Below are 16,258 nucleotides of genomic sequence, written 5' to 3' on the forward strand. Positions count from 1 at the left end.
TCACCAATTTTGCCTTCCATCTTTTGATACATATTTATCGATCGGTCGTCTCACCGCGAGCCGCCCTACTCCTTGGTGCGCGTGGCCCGGGTCTCCCCTATGCACAAACCCCTCCGCACGTGACGCAAATGAGCCTATTTAAAGCCGGATTAGCGCGAGCGCAACAGTGAAACGCCGCGTGACCCCGCGCGCTCTTACCGGCGGTGACGCGCAGTAACGGACGCGCTCCTCGCGGCTTAGAAGGAACCGGACAGGAGCGCATCAGGCAGACACGCACATGCACGCGATCATCACTGAACGACCAACGACCGGAGACACGAGCCCGTGGAGAACCGAGCAGAACCGTGTTTGGTTCTGCGGGGTTAGGGAGGGTCAGGGTGAGTGTTCTCAGACGGTCTCGGAGAACCGAGGAGAACCGTGGAGAACCGAGCAAGACCGTGTTTGGTTCTTTGGGGGTAGGGTCAGGGTGAGTGTTCTCAGACGGTCTCGGATAACCGAGGAGAACCGAGCAGGATCCTTTTTGGTTCTGAGGGGTTAGGGTCAGGGTGAGGGTTCTCAGACGTTCTCGGAGAACCGTGGAGAACTGAACAGGACCGTGTTTGGTTCTGAAGTGTTAGGGTCAGGGTGAGTGTTCTAAGACGGTGTCGGAGAACCGAGGAGAACCGTGTTTGGTACTGAGGGGTCAGGGTCAGTGTTCTCAGACGGACCGTGTTTGGTTTTGAGCGGTCAGGGTCAGTGTTTGGTTCTGAGCGGTCAGGGTCAGTGTTTGGTTCTGAGCGGTCAGGGTCAGTGTTCTCAGACGGCCTCGGAGCAACGGATGAGCCGTCATGGGGGAATGGACCATCCTCGAGCGTCTCCTGGAGGCGGCCGTTCAACAGCACTCTACTATGATAGGGAGGTAGGATACTAACCGTTTACTAAATACTAACTACTAACCCTGTCATTACTCTACTATGATAGGGAGGTAGGATACTAACCGTTTACTAAATACTAACTACTAACCCTGTCATTACTCTACTATGATAGGGAGGTAGGATACTAACCGATTACTAAATACTAACTACTAACCCTGTCATTACTCTACTATGATAGGGAGGTAGGATACTAACCGTTTACTAAAGACTAACTACTAACCCTGTCATTACTCTACTATGATAGGGAGGTAGGATACTAACCGTTTACTAAATACTAACTACTAACCTGTCATTACTATGATAGGGAGGCAGGAGACTAACCAACTACTAACCAGTACCTACTGACCCTGTCATGAGCACTCTATCATGATAGGGAGGTAGGAACTAACCCACTACTTAATACTAATCACTAACAACTAACCTGTCATCAGCACTCTACTATGATAGGGAGGTAGGAACTAACCAAATACTAAATACTAACTACTAACCTGTCATCAGCACTCTACTATGATAGGGAGCTAGGAACTAACCAATTACTAAATACTAACTACTAACCCTGTCATTACTCTACTATGATAGGGAGGTAGGATACTAACAGCTTACTAAATACTAACTACTAACCCTGTCATTACTCTACTATGATAGAGATGTAGGATACTAACCGTTTACCAACTATAACTACTAACCTGTCATTACTCTACTATGATAGGGAGGTAGGAACTAACCCACTACTTAATACTAATCACTAACTACTAACCTGTCATCAGCACTCTACTATGATAGGGAGGTAGGAACTAACCAATTACTAAATACTAACTACTAACCTGTCATCAGCACTCTACTATGATAGGGAGCTAGGAACTAATCAATTACTAAATACTAACTACTAACCCTGTCATTACTCTACTATGATATGGAGGTAGGATACTAACCGTTTACTAAATACTAACTACTAACCCTGTCATTACTCTACTATGATAGGGAGGTAGGATACTAACCGTTTACTAAATACTAACTACTAACCTGTCATTACTCTACTATGATAGGGAGGTAGGAACTAACCCACTACTTAATACTAATCACTAACTACTAACCCTGTCATCAGCACTCTACTATGGTAGGGAGCTAGGAACCAATGCTAAATATTAAGAACTACTAATTGCAACTACGAACTACTGACAACTGTTTACAACCGTGTCAGCAGCAGTCTACTGGGGAGGTAGGAGACTAACCAACTGCTCCCTACTAACTACTAACTTCTAACAATCTACTAACAAATCATTTTTATAGCTAGTGTTTATAACTACATTTTATATCTACAGTTTATATCTACTGGTTATATCTACTGGTTATAGCTAGTGTTTATATCTACTGTGTATATCAACTGTCATTACTCTACTATAAGTAGTCTATAAGTAGTCTCTTTATATCTACTGTTAATAACTAGTCATATTTTGAGATGAACAGCTCCCAATTAGACGCTTTGATTTCTAATTTTGTACCTAATTAAATCAGGCCGTATTTGAAGCATAACATCGCCACAGAGCAGAGATCTAGCCTCTCCATATATGAGCTGTGAGACATCACAGCACCGCTCTATGTAGAGCGGTGTCACATCACAACACCGCTCTATGTAGAGCTGTGATACATCACAACACCCCTCTATGTAGAGCTGTGACACATCACAGCACCGCTCTATGTAGAGCTGTGACACATCACAGCACCTCTATATGTAGAGCCGTTATATATCACAGCACCGCTCTATGTAGAGCTGTTATATATCACAGCACCGCTCTATGTAGAGCTGTGACACATCACAGCACCGCTCTATGTAGAGCTGTGACACCCACCACAGCACCGCTCTATGTAGAACTGTTATACATCACAGCGCCGCTCTATGTAGAGCTGTGACACATCACAGCACTGCTCTATGTAGAGCTGTGTCACATCACAGCACCGCTCTATGTAGAGCTGTGACACATCACAGTACCGCTCTATGTAGAAGCTGTGACACATCACAGCACCGCTCTATGTAGAAGCTGTGAGACATCGTAGCACCACTCTGTGTAGAAGCTGTGAGACATCGTAGCACCGCTCTATGTAGAAGCTGTGAGACATCGTAGCACCGCTCTATGTAGAAGCTGTGACACATCACAGCACCGCTCTATGTAGAGCTGTCGTTTCCTCTCCAGAATCCCCTGTCTGCGATGGCAAATGGAATGCATTTATATATCGCACTTTGGATTTTATCCAAAGTGTTTAATAATAATAATAATGGATTGAATTTGTATAGCGCTTTTCTAGCCACTCAAAGATGCTTTACAGTGAAGGGGGGACCTCACTAACCACCACCAGTGTGTAGCACCCACTGGGGTGATGCACGGCAGCCAATCTGCGCCAGAACACTCACCACACACCAGCTGGAGGTGGAGAGTGAGGGAATCAACGAGTCAGCCAATTTTACAGGAGGATGATTAGGGGGCCAGATTGAATGAGCCTGGTTGGGCCAGGACACCGGGGAAACCCCTCCTCTTTGCGATAAGTGCTCTGGGATCTTTTATGACCTCAGTGAGTCAGTTTACAATATTGCCTGACATTCACCCATTTTTGCACACATTCACACACCGACAGTGGTCAGCCTTTCAAGGCGACAGCCAGCTCGTCTGGAGCAGTCAGGGTTAGGTGTCTTGCTCAGGGACACCTCGACACTTCGGGATCGAACTAGCATCCTTGCGGTTACCAGCCAACCCGATCTACCTCCTGATCTATTGCTGTCCACATTATCATCAATACGATCACTACAGTATCATCAATACAATCAATACAGTATCATCTCATTTTAAGTGTCCTCTCACCTTGAGCCTCTTCTCACATCGCCTCCCCTCGTCTTCCCGCTCCTCTGTAGGATCCTGCTCACGGTGGTGGTGATCTTCCGGATCCTGATCGTGGCCATCGTCGGGGAGACCGTCTACGATGACGAACAGGAGATGTTTGTGTGCAACACCCTACAGCCGGGCTGCAACCAGGCCTGCTACGACCAGGCCTTCCCCATCTCCCACATCCGGTACTGGGTCTTCCAGATCATCATGGTGTGCTGCCCCAGCCTCTGCTTCATCACCTACTCCGTCCACCAGTCGTCCAAGCAGAAGGAGCGCGGCTTCTCCGGCGTGTACCTGTCGGTGGACCGGACGGGCCGGCCGGACGACAACCTGCTGAAGAACACCCTGGTGAACGGCCTGCTGCAGAACTCGGAGAACTCGTACAAGGAGGCGGACCCGGACACGCACACCTTCCCCCGGCAGTGCGTGAGGACGCAGTCCAAGATGAGGAGGCAGGAGGGCATCTCCCGCTTCTACATCATCCAGGTGGTCTTCCGGAACATGCTGGAGGTGGGCTTCCTGGTGGGCCAGTACTTCCTGTACGGGTTCAACGTGCCCCCGGTGTACGAGTGCGACCGGTACCCGTGCATCAAGGACGTGGAGTGCTATGTTTCGCGGCCCACGGAGAAGACAGTGTTCCTGGTCTTCATGTTCGCCATCAGCGGCGTCTGCGTGGTCTTCAACCTGGCGGAGCTCAACCACCTGGGCTGGAAGAAGATCAAGGAGGCCGTGAGGGGCGTGCAGGCCCGGAGGAAGTCCGTCTACGAGATCCGCAAGAAGGACCCGGCCAAGATGAGCGGCTTCGGACACATCCAGTCCAGTGACTCCGCCTACGTCTGACCGACTTCACCGGAGGGTTGAGCGGTCGAGACCTGGGAAGATCTAGATCTGGACAGCTCTCGATCCAAGCATATTTAGATCTGAACAGCTCTAGACCTGAGAGCTCTTTACCTGAGAGCTATCGATCCCAGGAGCTCTGGATCATAAGTGAATATTTCCTTCACCTATGTCCTTATCTTGGAACTGCAGGGAAAGGAACTTACAAAGATGGTCTTGTAAATAAATGCCAGTTTGGTCACTATCTAGCGCCGCAGCTAACACCAAGGGGGTGGAGCCTATGGCCCACCGATGAAAGACGTCCTGCAGTGTCGTGACTGTCAGGAGCTGGGGTCAGCCGGTGTCCAGGCACTTGGTATCTGGGAAAAACGACAGCTGATCGTCGTCAAAGGCGTCGCCCAAGAGCACCAAAAGAAAATTCTAACTTCTACTATTCATCTTCGAGATCGTGTTTTAGCACCTGTGAAACCTTCTCTTATTATCTTGTTATTTTAATTCATAGTATTTCAATAGAAATACTATGAACTTGTCTTTGGTCACTCCATGATGGGGAGATGCCGTATAAAGGGAAGAAGTATAAAGTGCTTATTTAAATGAGGACCTTCACGTCCGATGTTAAATCGTAGTTCATTATGTCTGTTTTAATCTTGTCCTCGGTTGTCCATCTTGACTTTGCACTAAGAGGCCAAACAGACATCGAGGAAACATTCCAAGGGACAGGAGGAGCGATGGGGGCTGCCAGGCGCTAAACCACGCCGTCACGTCTCGTCTCCCCACTGATTGGTTGCATAAGAGTTAACCTCCGACCTTAACCACGGCTCCAGTGAGCGCTGAGTGTCTTGGTCAAGCCGTGGCACCATTTTGACTGTGCGTGTGTTTTGTACAATAGTACCACGCCACTTATTTCAACGCGTGTGTTTGATACATAATACGTATAGCACATACACACGTTGAAACACACTGAGGTATAAACGTCTGTGTTCCCCGATCTACTGAATTACTGTGTCTTATATGAAATACTGTGTTTATTTCTCATGATCATGCGGTGCTGCCATCTTGTATTTCCAATGAAGGTGTCCGCAATAAAATGGGTGTCAAACTGTTGATTTAAGTGATTTAACCTGAAAGACGTGAAGCTTAAAGGAAGCTTGGGTTATTCTTAGTAAGAATCACATAGGAAAATACCATTGAATAACTATGGTACGATAAGAGTAAAAATACATCAAATAAAACCTAACCATAATGAGCTACTCAAGGAGAACATCAATATTGGGTAAAGCCCCTTTTGGTCGATGGCTGCAGGTGGATTAGCTCCAACTAAATCTTCTGGGAAGGGATTCAATGTAGAAGCTTGGTGGTTTATTTACATTGGGCAGTAATGGGTTTACCGTGCAAATGCCACCTACTAATGCTGTAATGCTTTGATTAACTGGTAGCATTTGATAATATGCTATTGTTGACATTGATCGAGAGTTATTTTCTTATTGACCCCATAAACTGCCCCTCACACTGGATAAACCGCCCTGTTGTGTCTCCATTACGCTCCCGCATGATAAGCTGGGGCAGACGACTCTGTCTCCATCCCTCTGCTGCCGCAATCTATACCACCTATTTGATGGGTGGACCTAATAATCAACTGGATTGATTGATGATATCTCATGCACGGCATCATGCAAGAGGCGAGTTTGGAAGGCTGGGTGTCCATGATGGTTAGGATCAAAAATGAACGTTGACTCAGCGTTGACTCACTCGATCACAGAGTGAGGAGGTGAAAGCGTCGCAGAGCAGTTGAGTTGATAGGTGGGGGAGGGCCAGGTGTCGGGTAAATCGGCTCAGGCGGTGGAAGGGGCGGACCCGGGCCATGTCGCCTCATCACCGGTAAAACCCTCCGCTGGACACGGACCAGCGTTACGCGCAGGGTTTACTAACCTATGACTCGGGTAAACTTCAGGAACTCTGGTGTTTCAGGGCGGATGATGGTGAGCCCACCGCCACACATCGACCTTTGGAGTTGGATGAACCAAAGGTAAACCAGGACTTTATTCAGGGTTTGTTTGGTGTAAGGAGATAGTGAGGATCATTGGGATTCCACCCAGGAATGTTATGAACTGTTGCCTACATTTTTTGCCATAAATGTATCATCAGTTGCTGGCACGTCTTTCCTTCACATTGTACCTTTTACCAAACAGGAGGACCATCCACGTAAAATCCTAGCTCAATCCGACCTCAACACAGCGCCACCCAGTGGCTCACCATCAGATGGGTCAGGAATACTGAATTATTGGAACATCGCTTCTTCACTGTTTTCTGGAGGCTGGAACTGAAGACCATTCCATATCAAAAATATAATCACAGGTCCTGCATCAAATGTTTAAAGGGGTATGTCGTCTTGGTTGTTTTAAATGAACACTAGGCCATACAATAAAGTCCTTTAGCATGCAACAGAAGGTGAAGTTATTAGTTACGATTCAGGACTATATATCTATCAGCAGACTCTAATAGCAGAAGTTAGATATGCTACTGTTCTATCTGATTGAATAGTGGTATAGCCCTGGTCTATGTCTTTGACCTCCCTGGGGCCAGCAATAAGAGACGAGGAACAAGAGCTGAATCTCGGTCCTATTTCAAACTCAGCCATCCAATGCAAGAATAACTGTAACAGAAGGCTACATGGCCTACCTCATTTAGTGATATCACATTTGAATATCGATCTAATTGTTATTATATATTGATATAAGGTTATCACAACGCTATATCATTATATAGGCTATAAATCTACATTTCTAGTATGATTTTTTTTATCACAGATGACAGTTCTGGGTGAACCCATGATGTAATTCTCCATATAACCTTATCTGTAATCGAGTGTAATCTAATCATCTACATTTAGAAGCTTACTGCTACTTTGATTCACGTAAGTGGGGGCTACTTAAAGACAAATGAAGTAACTTTCAAACCGAAAGGTACAAAAACGTTTCAAGACCCTTTTGGTTCTTCAACATCATCATTAATGTCATTCAGTCTTCTGGCTCGTGTCTAACTGTTTTTGCCGTTGTTTTGCTGTCATTTGTCTTCTGTCCACACTCTGTTGTTCTGTTGTGAATAACCCCTGTAATGCTTACTTATGTAAAAAAGAAATCAAGCTTTTACTTTATTAATTTCTGCCTTTGTTTGTATGTCAACTACTGGAAGCAATCTTTTTAAACATTTCTAGTCCACGGCCTTTCATCCGTCTTTTGTGTGAATTTTATTACAAATATATTCATGTGCAAAGTTAAATATTTCCCTTATCTCTTCGCACCATCTTCTGCCAATGTTTTAACAAAATCGTGACGTCCGCCCCTATAACAACGTCACAATGATGCGTGTTGCTGTTGGCCAGATGGCCATTTGACGCTCTCTGGTGGTGAGGGTGTGTAAAGTCATATCAGAGACATACATTTAAAAATATAATTCAAAGCGACACAACAGCTCTTAGGGAACTTTTAAACAGTTTATTCAAACACACAATGTATTGTGTGTTGTTTTAAGGGCAGTTTGGATTGTTAAGTCATGTTACATTAAGGATGCTTTACATGAACCTAGGGTCATTTTCCACTCACACCGAGAAGAATCTTAATCACACAAACAAAGTAATCAAGACAGTACAGATAACAGATACATGAATGAAAGGCAGACAATATGTAGACATGAACATAAGTCCATCAGACAGACAAAAATTAAAACAGATACGAGAGGCTAGCAGCATAAGGAGACTCCAAACATTGAAGACAGACATGACAACATAAGGCTTTACGACATGTGGTTAAATACCAGACACAAGAAATACAGTCAGTAGTTCAGTACAAGACATGATTACAACCAGCAGCAAATACTGTATCTCCTCAGCAAGGGACACTTAGTGAAGGAACTCCCGAGCGCTAGGCCTGGTTCTCCCAGTTGGTTAAGGAACTCCCAGGGTTCTAGTTATGGTTCTCCCAGTTGGTTAAGGAACTCCCAGGGTTCTAGTTATGGTTCTCCGGGTTGGTTAAGGAACTCCCAGAACGCTAGGCCTGGTTCTCCGGGTTGGTTAAGGAACTCCCAGGGTTCTAGTTATGGTTCTCCGGGTTGGTTAAGGAACTCCCAGGGTTCTACTCCAGGTTGGTTAAGGAACTCCAAGGCTTCTAGGCCTGTTTTTCCAGGCTGGTTAAGGAACTCCAAGGGTTCAAGTCGTGGTTCTCCAGGTTGGTTAAGGAACTCCCAGGGTTCTAGTTATGGTTCTCCGGGTTGGTTAAAGAACTCCCAGGGTTCTACTCTAGGTTCTCCAGGTTGGTTAAGGAACTCCAAGGCTTCTAGGCCTGTTTTTCCAGGCTGGTTAAGGAACTCCAAGGGTTCAAGTCGTGGTTCTCCAGGTTGTTTAAGGAACTCCCAGAGCGCTAGGCCTGGTTCTTCTTCAGGGTTTTCGGTGAAGTCACTTTGAGTACTTTAGGCTCAGCTGGTGAAGGAAATAGAGACAGCATCACACAAGTTGAGCAGTAGGGGTCATATAGCTGTAACTGTAGCTACAACTCAAGCCACTAGAGGTCATATAGCTGTAACTGTAGCTACAACTCAAGCCACTAGAGGTCATATAGCCTCCGGTGAGGCTAGAGCTGCCTCCAGGAGCTTGGCATCATGCAGTCCTCTTATTGTATGTAATCAGGCAAGCCCCCACAATCAGGCAGGAACTGACTGAGGCTGATGGTCTTGAGACAAAGGTTAATCCTGACTGAAGTGGGGGGGGGGGGGGGGGGGGGGGGGGGGGGGGGGATGAGGCTCCTGTCTGTCTTGCGCCATCATTGTGATAAGCATGCAAGCTTCTTGTTAGCATTGTACGATGGACCCAACATCCCAATCACTTTCTCTTAAGCAGATAAGCCTTATCCGACGAGGGATTGTGTTTGTTTTCCCTGGACTATTCCAACCAATAAGAACGGTAAGGGATCAAAAGGCAGAAAGTAGGCCCCAGCCTGAGCCAATCACATCACTGCTGCATTTCATCACGGTTGTGTCATGAACTTAATATCGGACGGACTAGAAAGCAGCTGTAGGAACCAAAGGTTGGTTGGGGCTTCAACCAAGCGTGCATGCACACACACACACACACACACACACACACACACACAGGAACTCTGATATTATTGTGTGTTGTCAACGTTTCAACAACATTCTCTATTAAACAACATTAAATTTCCAAGCATTAGAGAATAATCAATTCAGAAAGATGATGTGATCATTTATCGGGTGAAAGTGTTAGATGTGGACCGTACCACCTGGGACCCTAACCATTAGATTTGGACCGTACCACCTGGGACCCTAACCATTAGATTTGGACCGTACCACCTGGGACCCTAACCATTAGATAGACCGTACCACCTGGGACCCTAACCATTAGATAGACCGTACCACCTGCCTGGTTAAACTCCTAGCTTGTTACATCCCCCCTCAGGTGGACAGTGGTACGGCTCTTCTGGATGATGTGAGGCACTAAACAACCACCATGAGACCAACATGTGAGGGTTCTTCCCATCCTACCCTGGTTCTGACCTTGTGTTCTCATCCCACTATAAGGGGGTTCTGACCTTGTGTTCTCATCCCACTATAAGGGGGTTCTGACCTTGTGTTCTCATCCCACAATAAGGGGGTTCTGACCTTGTGTTCTCATCCCACAATAAGGGGGCTCTGACCTTGTGTTCTCATCCCACAATAAGGGGGTTCTGACCTTGTGTTCTCATCCCACAATAAGGGGGTTCTGACCTTGTGGGCCGTGTCTGCGAACTGCTGGGCTTTGTGCATTAGCTCCAGCGTCTGGTCCTCCGCCCGGGTTAGTCGCTGTCCTCGCTCGCCCACAGACACCGTCACCCTCTGCACTACATTATTCATGATGCCCCCCGAGAAATGTCCTGGCTGACCTGGACAAAGACCACAAACAACCGACTGTAAACAGAAGCAGGGATGCCTGATAGAGTTTAATAGGTGGTGCCTGGTGGTTAGGGTGGTGCCTGGTGGTTAGGGTGGTGCCTGGTGGTTAGGGTGGTGCCTGGTGGTTAGGGTGGTGCCTGGTGGTTAGGGTGGTGCCTGGTGGTTAGGGTGGTGCCTGGTGGTTAGGGTGATGGGTGGTGCCTGGTGGTTAGGGTGGTGCCTGGTGGTTAGGGTGGTGCCTGGTGGTTAGGGTGATGGGTGGTGCCTGGTGGTTAGGGTGGTGCCTGGTGGTTAGGGTGATGGGTGGTGCCTGGTGGTTAGGGTGGTGCCTGGTGGTTAGGGTGGTGCCTGGTGGTTAGGGTGATGGGTGGTGCCTGGTGGTTAGGGTGATGGGTGGTGCCTGGTGGTTAGGGTGGTGCCTGGTGGTTAGGGTGATGGGTGGTGCCTGGTGGTTAGGGTGGTGCCTGGTGGTTAGGGTGATGGGTGGTGCCTGGTGGTTAGGTTGGTGCCTGGTGGTTAGGGTGGTGCCTGGTGGTTAGGGTGATGGGTGGTGCCTGGTGGTTAGGGTGGTGCCTGGTGGTTAGGGTGGTGCCTGGTGGTTAGGGTGGTGCCTGGTGGTTAGGGTGATGGGTGGGGGTGGTGCATGGTGGTTAGGGTGATGGGTGGGGGTGGTGCATGGTGGTGGGGGTGATGGGTGGGGGTGGCTGTGATGGGTGGGGGTGGGGGTGGTGGTTAGGGTGATGGGTGGTGGTGGTGGTTAGGGTGATGGTGGGGGTGGTGGTGGTGCATGGTGGTGCGCGGTGCTTAGGATCAGTCAGGGTTTGGATCTTGTCCTCGCTGACCCAGAGACCAGTACCGGACATCCAGAAACACAAAGCTCTGTGTCACACGAACAAAGTGTCCTCTCTACCACCCCCATAGTGGAGCCATTCTCCCCGAGAGGTGAAGCCAGCGGCACAATAGACACTAAGACATGGGGGGGTTAGGGGAGAGAAGGATGGATGGAGAGAGAGAGAGATGGGAGGGGGGGGGGGGGGGGGAGAGATGGAAAGGAGAGCGTGATGGGGTTTTCTATATCCCATAATGAGGTGGCAACAAAGTAAAGGCAACAAGAGACAAAAGAGCAGGAACTAGAGAGACAAGGGAGACTAAGGACGAGAGTCCTGAACCGAGGCTAGGTTTCAGGTTCTAGTCATCCCTGAAGATGGGGAACATCACCAGACCTGCTATGATGCTGATGAAATAAGCTGATGAAAATCACTTCCTCCATTTTGTATTGGTTGTGAAAATCATGACCGCTTTGGTACAGAATGCTTTTACTTTGAAGACCATTTGGCAGTGTTGGGCAAGCTATTTGGAAAGTGTATCGAGCTAAGCCACCAGGTGCTCTACAATAGATGAAGCTGTACTACACAGAATCTACCCATAGGGAAATGTAGCAAGCTAAGCTAACCTTTAATACCAACTTAATGCTTATTCAACGCTATCTCAGTGAAACAGATACCCAGGTACAACGTTCAGTTCAAGTTTTTATTACACAAATCTTTTAAACAATATCCTGAGATTTCAACTCACACGCCAGATTGAATCATGCCAGCCCAGATTGACAGGTGATTATACTATTAAAAGGGTAAAGCTCACATTTCTATCATAAGTGAAGCGAGTCCACCTGGAAACAAAACCGGTTCAATTTCCTCAACTGCCAACTGCCATCCACTTCGTGTCTATGTGTCGTAGCATCAGGTCAAAGTTTGGTATAAGGAAGGTATAAGGAAATCATAAGGAAGTGTTTCTTTAAGCCACCATCGACACAACAGCCAACATCTTCAGACTGCAGCAGAAAGCTCTGCGGTGCTTGAGCCTCAGAAATGCTCAGAAATGTAGTTTGTGTGGATGATACCACACAACTCAATCAATAAAAGAGTTCAGCTACTGAAAGCTATTGGATTTAGAAAATGGCAACGTTATCACCACTACTGAGGAATGTACTGAAACTAGTTCCACTAGTTTCAACTAGTTCCACTAGTTTAACTAGCGATCTTCTGCCAAACGTCCTTTTAGTACCACCTCCTACTTCTCCAAGTGTTAGCGCGAGGCTAGTACAGCACGGCGGACATCAGCAGTAGAACCAGCTCACCTCCGGACCGCGGGGCAGGGCGTTTGGCTAGAATCCTCTTCTTCAGGCGGGTGAAGAAGGCTTTGAAGCGGTAGATGACCAGGTTCATGGTACAGGCCTCTGGCAGGAGACCAACAGAGTAAATACAACATAATAATAATTATGATGGTAATAGTGTGGTAAAATAATAAACAACTTTGTTCGCAGTTCAAACTCAGTTAGGGACTTTACAGGGAAGGATGCAGTGACCTCAGCAGAAGAACTTCTAAAATCCAATGTGTTAGGATAAGGGTTAGTTAGCCAAAGTAAGTTAGAAGAGTTAGTAGTGTAGAAACTGAGTAAGTTAGAAGATTTAGTTTTGATACTGAGTTAGTCAGAAGAATAAGTAGGTTAGATAGTTTGTAAGAAGAGTTAATGTTAAGATATTTAGTTACAAGGGTTAGTGTTGATACTGAGTTAGTAAGAAGAGTTAGTGTGAAAACTTAGCTAGTTAGTTTGGATACTTATCTAGTTAGAAGAGTTAGTATGGACTCCCAGTTAGTTAGTGTAGATTCTGAGTTAGTTAGCGTACCTCCCGTTAGCTTGGGTTGACAGTTGATGAACTCTGTCACTCTGGCGGGAACGCAGCTCTTCCTCCTGGGCGATAGAGTCCTGGCCCTGGGTCCTACCGCCACTGGGGGCTCGGCTGGCCCGCGCGGCGGGATCCTGCCGGCGTCAAGGCTCATCCTGCGCAACGCCCCCACCTTCCCAATGCCCGCTGGCAGACATACAGGCGGCCCGGTAGGACCTCCGGAGTAGGTCTTGTAGGCCTGGTACAGGATGAGGATGAAGATGCACTTCTCTGCAGAGGAGCTGCACACCCATTGGTCCACGGTGTTGTCAAAGACCAGGTCGAAGTCTGGGCAGTCCTGCATCAGGGCACGGTCAGGGTTAGGGTGCTACCGACCACACCTCAGACTTAAGATTCATATCTGAAGTCTTATGGAAGACCAGCTCAGATCTGGTTGAACGGGCGTTTCACTTCATATCAGTTTCGACCAACCTTGTTCCTGGAGGTGGATATCTGTGAGAGCATGAATAGTGCATACAAACTTGGCTAACAGTAGTTAACGACAACAAGTGTCCCTAAAGGTTTTAAATAGATATTTCTAGACAGGCCACTGTGGATCCCCTGGGAGCCCCATGCACTCATGCTAATTCGTTGTTCGTTGGTAGAATATCGGTAACGATACAGAAAACATAACTCCGACCCTTGCAGTTTTGTGTTTTCCAGCCCAGGCCCTGTGTCGTCTCCCCAACAAAGTTCTGCTATAAGATAATAGGATTGCCTGATCCGAGATCACCAAAAACCAGGTACAACTCTGGACTATCCGTCATAAGAACGAGGTTAGGTTTATCATGTTACCAAAGACATAACTTCAGAACCAGGACTTCTATCATGCTGCAGCCAAACTGCGGGGGGGGGGGAATACCTCCTGTTGTGTTCCGGAGGTATTCTTTCGGAATACCTGTCTGCCTCTATGCTCAATTCATAAGGTACTAGATCATGCTTAAGGAGATTAGGTCCCCCTTAGAAAACAGGTTAACCCTAACCCTTCTTCGGGTTAAGACGATCACAACAGACCATCCTTCATCCTTCCTTCCTCCTGACCTTATTTGGGTCGATTCCATTGACCTGGCGGAGCTGGTCGACGCCCCACTGTGACCTTGTGACGAAGGGGGCGGAACCAGCAAACTGTTTGACTTTGGTGATGAGAAGTTGAGGAGGCGTCCTATTGGTCACTGGAGAATTGGGAATAAAACAACAGCCAATTAAATCCTCTCTCCCAGCAGTTGTATCAGTAGTTACAGTCATCTCTTTGGACCAGTTTTCATCCTTTTCATCCTTAAATACAATTAATAAACTTAATCTGGGAAAGTATCTCGATTTTTGGTCAAGTCACTTTTAAATGTATATCCCATTTTATAGCTCCGGTCTCAAAGGTCTCCACAGTGTTCGTTACTGACTCCTGACCTTCTAATGGACTTAGGGCGAAGTTCCCCAAAGCCAGAGGGAAGGAACCTTGAGAAGGGACCCTAAGAAGATTGTGTGCCTCGTACATAAGAAGGTTGTGTTCACCATAAGAAGGTTGTGTTCACCTGTTTAAGAAGGTTGTGTTCACCTGACAGACTTAAGAAGGTTGTGTTCACCTGACTTAAGAAGGTTGTGTTCACCTGACAGACTTAAGAAGGTTGTGTTCACCTGACAGACTTAAGAAGGTTGTGTTCACCTGACAGACCTGAGGTAGGTTGTGTTCACCTGATAGACAAAGGTAGGTTGAGTTCACCTGATAGACAAAGGTAGGTTGAGTTCACCTGATAGACAGAGGTAGGTTGAGTTCACCTGACAGACTTAAGAAGGTTGTGTTCACCTGATAGACAGAGGTAGGTTGTGTTCACCTGATAGACAGAGGTAGGTTGTGTTCACCTGACAGACTTAAGAAGGTTGTGTTCACCTGATAGACAGAGGTAGGTTGTGTTCACCTGATAGACAAAGGTAGGTTGAGTTCACCTGATAGACAGAGGTAGGTTGAGTTCACCTGATAGACAGAGGTAGGTAGCATATTCTCCCCCTCGTGTGGACAGCTGGAGGATCCTCCTCCCTGTCGTCCTCCGCCTCCTCTTCACCTCCACGGCGACCAGCATCGTCTCTCCCCGTGGGATGAAGACCTTCTTGTTGATGTCGGACTGAGCGCTCATTGTTGTGCTTCTGTTGATACATCAGGGTGAGGTCGCCAGGTTTATACTACACAAAGCCTTCCTTTGCTTCTGTTCTTAAGTAACATATTAAAACTTATAAAAAAGAATTAGCGCAGGAATTAAAGGTTCAGGTTTCGGCTCAATGCTTTGAAGGAGTTGCCTCCTTAAAATGCAAGTAGGCTATTTATTTTATTAAATGTGATTTGTCACCTCATTGAGAATTTATTGAGGATAAAAATGTGGAAGTAAAAAAGTAATCATAATTTAGGAAAAATAACAGTATGAAATCTTACTTTACCTTCAATCTTATTCTCATCCTTACCTTCTTAGTTTTACTTTTTATTAAAATTTTGCAAGCCGAGGAAAGAAGTTTTGTTTCTAGTAAAAAGCTTTTTTGAAAAAGGTTTTTTTATTATAAAAACAACAGACTTAATAAATAAATAAATGTTTTCTTTCTATCTTCTTACTTCCAACAATAAAAAGTTACCTTAATCCAGAATCCAGAATCCTCCTGGAAAAAAAAAATTAATTTGTTTTTTGTAGTCCTGTTAGACGTGCTTCGTGTTAGTAAAAACGTTAAATGAATAAAATGTTTCTAAAATCTGCCAAATCCTGCAACCTCCCAGAGAGCCTCGCTGCGCAGTCGCAGTGGGCTCACTCCCCCTTCTCCTATGACAGGGTTCAGTCGTGGTTAGTAGGACAACCCTTCGTTTGTAGAGGTTAGTTAGGGTAAGTAGGCCAACCCCTCGGTTGTAGAGGTTAGTTAGGGTTAGTACCTCTCGGTTGTAGAGGTTAATTAGGGTTAAAAGAGGGTTGGCATAAAGCCTATTAAT

The 16,258-nt window shown here is 46.6% G+C and overlaps 2 protein-coding genes across 2 annotated transcripts; one reads left to right on the plus strand and one right to left on the minus strand.

Moving 5' to 3' along the window:
- Positions 1-827: 827 nt before the first annotated feature.
- LOC307087860 (gap junction delta-2 protein-like) lies at positions 828-4,633 on the plus strand (the record flags this gene model as incomplete). Its single annotated transcript, XM_079753531.1, has 2 exons — positions 828-898; positions 3,820-4,633. 2 exons carry the CDS (start codon positions 828-830, stop codon positions 4,631-4,633), a joined length of 885 nt encoding a protein of 294 aa, XP_079609657.1.
- A 4,447-nt stretch (positions 4,634-9,080) lies between these two features.
- LOC307087716 (syntaxin-binding protein 6-like) lies at positions 9,081-15,505 on the minus strand (the record flags this gene model as incomplete). The annotated part of the gene is made up of 6 exons (XM_079753349.1): positions 15,266-15,505; positions 14,338-14,468; positions 13,258-13,594; positions 12,708-12,818; positions 10,406-10,560; positions 9,081-9,104 (listed from the first exon to the last, which is right to left on the minus strand). The coding sequence occupies exons 1-6, from the start codon at positions 15,423-15,425 to the stop codon at positions 9,081-9,083; spliced, it is 918 nt and encodes a 305-aa protein (XP_079609475.1). The 5' UTR covers positions 15,426-15,505.
- Positions 15,506-16,258: the final 753 nt, after the last annotated feature.

This window comes from Pollachius pollachius (genome assembly GCF_949987615.1).
Source record: "Pollachius pollachius genome assembly, chromosome: 16".
Classification (NCBI taxonomy): domain Eukaryota; kingdom Metazoa; phylum Chordata; class Actinopteri; order Gadiformes; family Gadidae; genus Pollachius; species Pollachius pollachius.